We start from the raw sequence: 11,873 nt of genomic DNA, 5'->3' as shown, positions 1-11,873 counted from the left end.
TGTGGAGGGTGCCTTGCTCTCGTTTCCTCCCTTTGATGTTTTCCCCTTTTGATTCTCCCAGGAAACAGCTGCCTACGGAACAGGTGTATACTGAGCAGGTGGGCCCTTACGTAGCAGCCTTTGGAGAGTTTGGGATCTGCAGTAAGTCATAATTGGAAAAAAAACAAAAAACATTCCTGAACTTGCCATGTTTCAAATTCTTTTTTTCTCTCTTTTTTTTGCATATTAAAGAACAAGTCTCTTGAAGATTTCGCTTTGTGTCAAGATCCAAAATGCCATTGCTTGAACGGTTTAGTGTTTCTTTTGTTTCTGCTGAGCTGCAAATCTAAACTCTGTACAGCCCCTACTGATTACTTCCACGCAGACACTGACACAGGCAATTAATTTGGTGGGGGGAGAGGCTAGTCTTAATTGGGCATAAGTGGGATTTTTCTTGGCTACGCGCAACAGAAAAATGACAGACTGTGCGTATGAGAAGTAAAGACCATCTGGTCCCACAGGAGCGGAGAGAGATGCCAGACAAACCGAAAGAGAAACAACAGAAAACCTGTGTGGGTAAGGATCTCATTCTGTCTCCATTTCCCCCTCTCCTCCTCTGTCTGTCACACACACCCACACATCAACAAAAAAAGGAATCAGTATGTCTTGGTCATATATCTTTTCCCCATGTAACTGCCTAAGGAGAGATGCTTACTGTTGGTGAAACAGAAGTCATTCATGCGTGGCCTATTCATGTTTTTATATGATAATCAATATTGAAAATAGTTACATTATGCCTGCAGGCAGGCCCAGGAATAAAGAGTGGTTAGCCCGTAAAGGCGCGGTCATCAGCAGGACAAATTGATCTGACAGGTTATATTATTCATGTAGGGCTGGGGGATCAGTGGCAACCCTTGGAAGGAGCAGCAGCGAGAGAGCGAGGAGAAGCAGCGGATGAGACAGAAAAAGGCAAAGGGTTGTTACAGGAGTGAGCTAGTGGACAACCTCTCCTCTCGCACGGTCTCATCTCTCTCCACTGCATGACAGCGCCTCAGTGAGCTCGCTAATGTGCCCCGTCATGGGGGGTGAGGTAGTAAAATGGGCACATGACATTTCCGTCAGTTTGCAGAAACCCGTGAACACCACAGCGATTAATTGTGCTTGAACTTGCCAGTATAACTCACACACATGCACGCACATTCGACAAAAATAACTATGATATGCTGACTGGTTTTGTTGTATAAAAGATAACAAAATGATTTTATTACATGTTCATAATTTGACATACATCACAACATACTTGCATGAATGCTCTGATATTAATGCTTCTCACACCATTATTAGGCATACTATACCCAGTACGAAACTATATAAAACAAACATGCTTGCAGATACGGGCAGGAGGGGGGTGGGCTCAATGGTCAATCCAACAACAGATTAAAGCCATATTCTGTCATTCAATGTAGTTCAGTTTTGCTAAAGGATAAACAAAGCGCAGAAGGATGCTGAAGTTCATTATCATTTTCAGAATTTATTTCTCTTTTTTGTTTTGTTTACATCAAATAGAACAGACATACATTGGCACATGCAAAGTGAACACTTTGTGGTGCTTTCCATTACCATTCAAATCCAACTGAACAAAGACTGGATATCTATTTTTTTTTTTGCTTTTTTTGTACTCCAAACATGAAAATACTCTCAAATATTTACAAAAAAATATATACTTACAATGCCCATCACCCTAACATAATAATCATCTTGGAGCGATTTGAGTTGGTTTGAGTCAAACAAAATACTGGATGTGGCAGAGCTTGCTGTTCAAGGTATTTAAATCAACTGCAAGAGAAAAAGAGGCACAGAAGAACAATCACTCATTGACAATACAAAACAGAAATCGGATAATGGGAACCCCAAGAGAATATGGCTTTAATGACATTTCAAATGAAAATATCTTGAAAGCAGATCCACTGTCTTTTTTTTTCTACACGGTGGTCGTCTTTCGTAGCAAACCCCTTTTAGCAGGCAAGTTGTTCTTCGTCAGAGAGAAGGGGGAGGGGAGTGGTGGGGGGGCACGACTCAAGTTTAAAACCTACAGTTCAGTGCGGGAGGCAGACCCAGCTTTGTCGGCCTACAGCTGTGCTTGTCTCTTGTCAGGACTGGTGTATCGTGTCTGGATGAAGGTTTGGATGCTATCCACAGTCCTGGAGTGCGCATATGTGCTGCTGTGATGCCTGTCTGTCTTTGTCTGTTTCTCTAAAGCTCCCTTACCTTTTCAATCACAGATAAAGGACAAACAGCATTCATTTTTTCAAGCAGATCAGATCCTGAGGTTGTTGTAACTCACGTATGTTTTCTTGGTTGCTTGACCTGGAAACAGAATTTAAAAAGAAGACGAAGAGAAAAAAAGATTAGTGTTTACTTTGAGTGTACACAGAACAAGAGCAGAAGAAAAAAGAAAGATCATCCACTTTTTAAAGAATAAAAACTCTTTCTACTGTTCTGTGCATTTTCTTTTTTTACTTTTATTTTAATGATTTTACAATTTTTCCACATACGGACAAAAAACAGAATAAGTAAACAAATACAATGCATACACAACCCCCACCCACCTCCCCCTCCCTCACATAAACAGACAAAAAAAATAAAAAATTATTAAGAAAATAGTTATGTGGATTCTTATCGACCAGTTGTGTACAATCAGAAACAATATTTTCTGGGTATATCTTTTCAAATCGCAATGCCCCTGTGCAAAACCTTTCTATTTTCAGATGTGTGATGTAGTGATAAAAAAACACAAACACCACACAAGTGAGCCTGGCAAAAAATGCTGGGGCATGCAATGTGATCCCAGTCGGTATTGCCATGGAAACATCAGAATGTGGCCAAGTGCCTAGGTGCTGCGTGTGTTTGTTTGTGTGTGTATACAGTATATATACAGGTATATATATATTTGGGAGTGAAGGCATTTTGTATGCACCTAGAGGTCATTCTGGCTTGTTTTTAGGGAAAAAAATGAAGTCTCAAGTTTCGGTAAGTATTTGCAATAGGGCGATGTGAGGGTATGCGTTGATGTTGCGGTGGTTAAGGGGTGAAGTGAATATGAATGTAGTCAGTGGAGCAACATCAAGTAAGTGTGAATCTGCAGGAGCGCTGTCCTTTATGTATCATAGAGAATGTCAATGTGAATTGTCTTAATCACCGATATTGCTTTACATTTTTATTCTCCTGCTTTAATGTTGCTATGGCAACCGACTCCCATGTGCTACGCAATTAAAGTCGCACCATTTCTTTACAGCTGCATTTTGTAGTCTTGGCCAGCAAGTACGATGAATAAAACATAAGGAAATCTACAACAGATTCTTGCTGTGAACCATAAACAGTCTTTAGGAGGATCTTCCTTTTTTTCTTTTAGCTATACTGTATGTAGGCTACACATTAGTGTTTACTTTTCTGGGATTGAGACCTCCACAATATCAATAGCTGATTTTTTAAATCTGATTCCATAACCTTTATTTCCCTTGCAAAGCAGTTTTTATTTAGGTTCTGGTTTCTTCCCATCTTATTAATTCTTCATGAAAATTGAACAGAAAAAAAGTCATCCAAACATCCCTGTTTTGGTTGATCTAACAGTAAAGCAGTGTAAAGCATTTTCACATCTACAATTTTTAGGGAAAATTCCCCCTGTCAGAGGTGTAATCATTAAGATATTATACCGTATCAATACTAATGTAATTCTGTAGAACTGCTAATGTCCTTGATCCTATAAATTACTTTGAGTCCTCTCATACGGGGTTGATGGGTCCCTGGAAGGGAGGTATTTGACGCTCTGATGGTTACAGGAATTGATGGACAGTCTCCAGGGATGGTCGAGGCAGAGTTCAGGTTTCGGGGCGGTCATGCACATAAATTCGCCATTAATAAATGTCACTTCTTCTGCCGCTAAAAAAGAAGGGCAAGAGTTGGAGAGGGTGTGTAGGAGGGGGAGATGAGGCGAGAAGACATTGATGTAGGAGAGACAGAAGGTGAGAGACACCCAGAGCAGATGACATGGTGCACTTTTGGGAGGGCCTATCAGAGGCCGCATGCCCTGCTTGGGGACTTCTGATGTGCTGCTATGACAGATGTTAAGGTTTCACCCTCAATGCAGAGTATTTGCTCGTCGAGCCACATGTGTGACTGGCAAATATATGCTCCCCATCCCATGGTGCACATGCATCAGCTCTCTGACTTAATATGTGCGTAACTCACACATTCACAGTCACACACCGATACACACAGTGAAAGCAGAACGCACAGATGCTCGCTCAAAGTTGTACGACTACACTCGTGCACAAGTTTATTCAGTTCATGACAGATGAGTGTGACAACAGATGGGTGTTTGGAGAAATTCCCAGGGAAATCTGTCATCTCATAGGCGTAATTCAAAGAGGGGCTGAGGGGCTGTTGCACCTGTGGGTGCCATGGTCGCTCTCGGTGATTAGACGCGTTGCGGGAGAGGAGGCCTTTGGAGGCTGTGAAGTGTGATTTGCATTAGCTGTCAATCATCCTGGCTTCATCCTGACGACGAGAGAGGTGCAAAGAGCTTCCATGGCAACGTTGGTCTAAAAATCCAATCAGTTTGCAGTTTCCTTTTTTAGGGCCATTCTTGTGTTTCTCAGCCAAACAAACACCTTATCACCTAACTAAGGAGGCATGCAGGCTTCCCCACTCACAAACTAATACCCAGTATTATCTTTGCTAACAGGATCATGCTTACTGTTTCAAATGAAGGGTGGTATGAGTAACACACAGCCACAGAGACAGATTATCTTCCTCCAAAGCCCTGCTTCTTCAAATCTCTTCACAGAGCAAGTCCCCCATCTTCTTTTATGCTCGCTGCCATTGACTCAGTTCTAAAGGTCTAACCAGTTATCAAGAAACAAGATGAGTGGGTCCTTTCAATCGGACATTATACACACGTTTTACCCAAGTAGCCATCCAGTTAAATGCAATGGGAGTTTCTAGTTCAAGAAAGGAAATATATGAAAGATATGAAGAAGAATAAAAATACATCTCTTTCGCTCTTCTTGGGAAAATAAGATTATAATTCAAGTGACGTAGAATATATATAGATTTTAACTCATAGATTTTTTGGGTCTGTATAACATCTTGATCTCTATAAGCTGTTTTAACTCATTGTAAACTAAATGGACAGTCACTGTGCATAATGTAACTCATAAATAATTGATATGAAATCCATGTGCGTGCATAATTAGGCTGTATTACTGCACAATGTACAGTGATAAATTTAGACTATGCGTGACCACACATTCATGTTTCGTTCTACAGACATCCTGAGATTAAAAGCAGTAGTCTACATATTGTGATAACCTGTGAAATTTGGTGCTTAAATGGTAAAAACCTAATACTAATAATATGAGGCTCAGAGGCTTCTTTCATTACTTACTCATGGGGTCAGCAGCAGGGTTCTCACACAGCTCTGTCTTAGCCTCTCCGTTGGGCCTCTCGTTGGGCTTCTGGGACAGACGGGATGACATTGTGGCAGCAGTGACCACGGCCTTGAAGCTACGTTTCCTCTTCTGTACGTTCATCTCAGGGTGGAAGATAATGATGTACACCTTGGGCATGTAGAGCATGCCCAGTGCTACTGAGGCACTGAGGTTCATGGAGATGGTCAAGGTGGTTGTCTGAATGTACAGCTGGAAGGAAGACAGAAAAAAAGGGTTTTAATACATTCTGGAATGGAAGCAAACACTTAAGTGAATGGACACTTCCTTCATATGAGGTATAAACTTTGATTTGGCAGCTCTGTGGGGGCGGACAAATAAGACGGAAGAAGCATTTAAACCCACACCCAGAGAAATGACAGAGAAGATGGCCAAACATCTTTTTCCAATTACAGAATTGTCACACTGTTGAGCACAGGGATCAGGCCAAACCTAATAATAACCACCCCCCTGATAACAAAATAGGAGCACCCAGCCAAAAAAAAAAAGTTCATTGGTTGTTGTCCTACTTTCAGTTGTCGAGTGTAGAGAAATCTCTTGACCACAGGACCTACTGTAGAGGACAATGTTTTTTTTGCATGCTCAAATAACACAAAACCCTCCTGACAAAAAACGATAATCCCATTCAGTGATAAAAAGGAAAGTCTAACATTATTATTATCAGATAATATGTGGGTGGTTTGGATATTTGCTGTATAAAGCTGTGGGGATCAGGAGCGGCCATGCGAAAGATAACATAATCCAGCAGCGCTTATTAGCAAGTCTGACCTGCAGCTACTCTAGTCCAGTCAAAGGCCACTCAAGCGTATTAATGACAATAGAGGAAGCATCTCCATGACTTTATCGGAATGTCCCTGCGTGGCCTCCTTCCCTTTCGAGCAGTCTGATGGACCCTTGACTAAATTTATAGACTTACACTTACGTTGAGTGAGCCTCTCTCCATGACATGTTGCAGTCACCTTTCCTTTCCATTCATGCCAGATTTATCAGACCACTCAAGCATTCTTCAGACCCGTGTAGTACAGCCTCTCGGAACCAATTCTTCTCCTTAGAGGTAATTTCTTCCAAGAGTACAATCAAAGACCCAACTCTGACTGGGAACACCGCATTTTGCAGCACACGGCAGGTCTACTCTTGTTTTCCTGCCATCATGCACGCAGTGAAGTGCAGCCCGTGAAAGGCTCTCGCTGCGTTAAGTGGTCAGAGCATTCATAAGCTTGCCATTCATCTGAGCCACACAGAGGTACTTTCTCTTCAACGCTTCCTTCCTTCCTTTTCAGTGGTTACATAATGCCTTTCACATTGTCAGGCTGTAATTTGCCAATTTACATAACCCCGGATCACGTTACAATTTAATGTATTGTATAAAGTGTCTTCATTAAATGGTAGTGTTAAGTGAGAGGTAGGGAAGTCAGTAATTTAGCAGACACGCAAGAGCCTCTTTTTTCATTTATAGGGGCTGGGAGAAGAAAGAATCACTGTCGAGAAGGGTCTGGGGAGCAGATCACCAAAGCCTCCTCACTAATCTACTGCACTTGAAAGCATCAGATGTCACTTATATGCTGCCTTCCAGTCAGCCACTGGTGATGTAGCTCGGAAGAGAATACAATTGTAAACACATTAGCCACCACCACAGTGTATCTGCAGAGCAGGGAAAGGCTCTTTCATTCAGCGGGAGGCAGAAATGTCAACATTTGCATACCGTTTTCTTGGCAAATAGCACGACTAATGGCAATTTCTTTCATACAAGAGACTCATTTACATGCCAGTCACACCTTTGTCTTTCAGTCTCCACCAATATTAATTCAGATGCCTGATATCATCAACATGCCAACACATTCAACTGCTTCTTTTTTTCGCTCTCCATCCCCTCCTTGTTTTCTCTGTGGAGCAGCATCAGAGGCAGTGATCTGGCTGGTGCACAATCCATGCATTAATGACTGTAAGAGTATTGCAATGCTACTCTGTCCTGCGTCAGCAGAAGCTGCTGGAGAACAGAAATGAAGCGTTTTCTCTTGCGTGAATCAGCAACGTGAATCAGCAGCGTTTAAGATTAGATATTTGGGCGGCCAATCAAAGTGGTGCATGGAGTACATATGGCGTCGAAAATATAATCACTGGAGAATCTCAGCCCTGTGCTTCCATGTTTTGTAGTTGGCTAACCCGTCTGGTATCCATAGCAACACTACTGGGTTCCGTGCAACTAAACACGGCGGGAATAAGCTTCTAATGAGATTCTGATACCTCAGACGCGGCAATGCTGACCCTATCAGGACTGATTTATTGGCCATACTGGAAGTTGATTCGGGAGCAGGCGCGCAACCAGCATTAGGTGCTTAGTCATACTCATCACACACAAGAAATCAAAAACACACAAACACACACACACACACACACACACATAATAAAAAAAACATGTGTAGGCCTCCACTCCCTCTAATACAGCTACACAAACATTAACACACTAAAACAAATCCTGTTTCCTACTGTCTCTAATCACTGAGACAGTTTTTTTTTATTGTGCCTCTCTGTGAGCTTGACCCAAATTCGTAGCCCCCTCTCACCCACCACTCGAATGTTTAGCTTGTCAAAGAACATTCATTATTAATTTTCTGTTGCTTTAACATAATAAATACATGAAGTCATTTCACAACTGCTTGGCAACTCTCTATTTATAGCAGCGGTAATGATTTATTAACGTCCTCATCAGGAATCAAACGGTTGCCTCTGAATTCTAAATCTCATTGACAAGCCAATAGCCAATACCCAGTCACTACAAACGGCTTCTCTTCCAGTTAGAAAAAAGATGCAGAGGGTAATACTCATAATTATACCCACCAGGGATATACTTACAGGAAAAGGCAATTTACTTGGCTATGGTTGAGTACTAAAGATCCACACAGCGATAAGGACTTGATTCAGTAAGTGACAATTGGAATGCTCTCTGCCACGTAAGAGAATGCTTTCGATAATGGATCCAGGGGATTTGCCGTCTCCTCTCAACTACCTGGGATGTCTCTTGTTGTTTCGGGTGGCCTACTTTCTCGCCCGGCTCTCTGTGATGAATAACTGGCTTTGCAAAGCCCTTTTGGAGAAGCCGCTTTCTCTGTTGATGGGTCTCCCTTTCATTTTGACTCTGTTCAGGGAGGTTCCCATTACTGGTAGACAAAGAACTTGTGAGACATATAACCTGCTCTTCATGCATTAGAGCAGGTCAAAGCAATCTGAGAAAGTCACTCTTGATTTTTCTTGGACAAAATTAGCTGGAATAAATGATTTACTCCGGTCTTTATGGTGATGATTGTTGCTCTAATCACGACCATATGTGTATCAACTAACTGTCTCTTGATTGGAAATCAGTACAAATACGCATGCATTCTAGGGGTGGTACCTTTTTGGTCCAAGCATAAGCGCTAGGAATGGAAGACTTTTTTTCTTAACTTGGGAAATGACACCTATCTTGGCCATTATTAGGGAGACGTCCAGAGGTGACCTAACTTTACCGCCTTTATTTTTTCCAGCTTTGCAGCAGTAATGATTCTGTCAGAAACAGTTATTTTGGCACATATGAATCAAACTTTGATGAGACTATCCTTCATCAGGAGAGATCATAAAGATGCAATAAAACTTGCACTTGAACACAATTATATTCCCCCTTTGATGCTTAATTGTCATGATGGAAATCTCAACGGATCTCGTGAATTATTTATAACTTTTATGTCTAAACTTATGGCAGAGCTACCGTTCTTGAGAGATGGGTTCATATTCTTACAGAGTAATTTCTGAGAAAGAGTCCTATGTGAAGATAGAAGAGTAGAAGATATCATGTCATATAATCCGTGAAGAGGAATGCCAAAGCCCACGTCATGTTTGCATTGTGCAATACCGATTAATTTATGCAAAAGGAGGCGTGCTTTGTAAAACTATCTGGTGTGATGGGGATTAAATGATAATTTTACAGCGCTACAGTAAGTCTAATTAACGACTATATTAATTTGCATATATTATACATATATTCAGGCAGGACAAGTGGCTTGCCAGTATAAACTTGCAATGGCGTATGGGTAAATATCATTATAATATTTAGGCTATTTATTACTCTTGGCATCATATTTTTGCATATATTACATTGGTAACTGGAGGTATTTGTTCATACTCATAAGAAAAGATTATCTGCATTTTTATTTTTACTCCCGTCTAATTCTCAAAACCACAACTGTCAGGAAAAGTACGATATGTCATCATAATTTCTACGGTGTGCCTCCAGCCTGGATCTTGGTATCCTGTCCATCCTGTGGAAGGTAAATTATCTATGATCAAAATAGAAGTTTAAACCTTGCCTTTTTTGCGCTACACTTGATGAGGGGACGCCCTACCAACTGAGCTAAGGGCGCCCCCATAATTACTGATGTTCACTGTATTTTACACATTCTTTTCAAAAGACATGTCTGCAATAAGTGCTGTTGTTAGCAGAGAAAAAGGAGGAGTGGAAGATTCAATTTTCATTTTACCTGCTCAAAGCTGGTGGGGAATTTGTTTTGCCAAGTACATCTAGTCGTTGCTAATGGCACTTGGCAGCACAGTATCCCTTTTAAGAGTGCTTGTGGGTGCAGGAGACATCTTACAAGCACCTAAGTGGTTTCAAGACATCTATTGAGGTATGTAAGTTTTTGACATCAAGTTCTCCTTTAAGCGTGCCGTGGCTGAATCCTGTGGGTGTTTAACAAGAAAGATCCTGTGCCTCAGGGTTTCATTATTCCATCATCCCACTCTTCTAAAATGTAAGAAAGAATCTGTTTCGTGACCAAAGCTCTCTATTTCAAGGACAGCATTCCTTAAATCTATGCCAGTTCTTCCATATCTGCCCGTTCCTTTACTCAAAAAGTAATCCGTTGCTTTCATGAAAAATACTGTTTTTTCAGGCCTGGAGTTTGTTTAAAAAAATATGTGGGCCTGGGGACAGCTGTATTTAGGTTCTGGAGACTCTCACAGTAATTAGATTGAGAGTGCTGAGTCGTTGACTGAGGACAGGCAGGTGCATGGGGGGCGGGGCAAAAGGGGAGGGGGTGTCGATGCTCTGTGATCTTTTGTTACTGTTTTCGCATGGCTTCACCCAACATGAGTTTGAATGGGCTAAACAGAGGGAGGGGGAGGGAGTCGCAGGTGTGGAAAATAAGGGCATTTAAATGGTGTTGAGCTGAAGAAAATCTACTCAGAGCAGTCACAATCCAGTACAACAATAAGTTAAACAATCATCAGAATTTTGTTGATTATCAACAGCAGTTGTCGTCATATGTTTCAGTGTTTTCATAAATCTTTTGATATTGTACACTGTAAGTAAGTAAGTCAATTTAGTAAATTTTACACTGGGCACGTAGAACATTTGTCTTTCTTTTCGCATATCCCCTCTCAAGTTTTCCACTTTGTAGGGGGTCATAGCGCAGGGTCACATACACACATGCAGGGCAATGTACTTATAAAACGAGGATATATTCAAACCCACCACATTGGATCACATTTAGACTCCTCATTCACATGCGGATCCACACACAAACAGATGCACATCAAGCTCATCTTTCACCTAATGTCACTATTTTAGTATTTTATACCAATATTTTTTGTTAAGTATTCATAACAGGCTCTTAGCAAAAGCAGATGAGGAAAGTGTGTTGATACTAGGAATAAGTGCACTGAAATGATGGATGGGATGGCATACTTCACCCTAGCAACATCACAGCTTTTGCAAAATATGTTATTAGGACGACATGCAAAGGCACTTCTCACTAGCAGTGGCTAGGGAGTAGGCGCCAGCACAGGCCATTACACCAGGACACTGTGGTGTGAACGGGAGGTGAGTGTGAGGCAGGAGCAGCTGTGAAGAAAGAGTTAACTGCATAAATGGGAACGATAAACACATTACTGCCTCACTAGTCGCCGCGAGTAGCATAATGAACTCCTAATCGCTGCTGAGGGTGTAATTCATCTATGAAATCAGTGGCAAATTGAGATGAGGAAAATCAGTTTCTGATCCATCTCATGTGGTAGCTTAGCAGGACGGATATTGAACAGCGCGCCTCTCAAAAGGTTAGGAGTAACACTTTCCTGTCTGCGTCGATATTCTGTCAGTGGAAAACTTCCACCCCGCCCGCTTTCATACACGCAGCCTGCCAAGCAGCACGCGCGGCTCGTGAGTCCATGCCGATGATGACTGCATCTGTATTCTGCCTAGCGTTGGCCAGATAAGCAATGAAGAGTGCATCAGGTCAAAATGTCAGGTTCTCAATCAACTCTGGTAGCACACAATGTCAAATGCTTTGTTGAGTAGAGCGTAGCTGTCAAGAGATGGAATGTGTTGAATCAAATGTCTTCCCCCCCATTTTTCCCTGC

At 41.7% G+C, this 11,873-nt stretch overlaps 1 protein-coding gene across 1 annotated transcript in view; it reads right to left on the bottom strand.

Moving 5' to 3' along the window:
* Positions 1-2,296: 2,296 nt before the first annotated feature.
* The window catches only part of LOC307252632 (metabotropic glutamate receptor 7-like), a gene marked incomplete at both ends in the record, with an annotated part of 58,283 nt that continues 48,706 nt past the window's right edge, over positions 2,297-11,873 (bottom strand). The window contains 2 exons of the mRNA XM_080030352.1: positions 2,297-2,346; positions 5,426-5,678. Coding sequence (XP_079886478.1) covers positions 2,297-2,346; positions 5,426-5,678 — 303 coding nt within the window. The remainder of the gene's footprint in view (positions 2,347-5,425; positions 5,679-11,873) is intronic.

The sequence above is a fragment of the Ammodytes marinus genome (genome assembly GCF_949987685.1).
Source record: "Ammodytes marinus genome assembly, chromosome: 7".
Lineage (NCBI taxonomy): Eukaryota > Metazoa > Chordata > Actinopteri > Uranoscopiformes > Ammodytidae > Ammodytes > Ammodytes marinus.
Note: the sequence above shows the minus strand (reverse complement) of the source record. Positions and strands in the feature narration are given on the sequence as shown.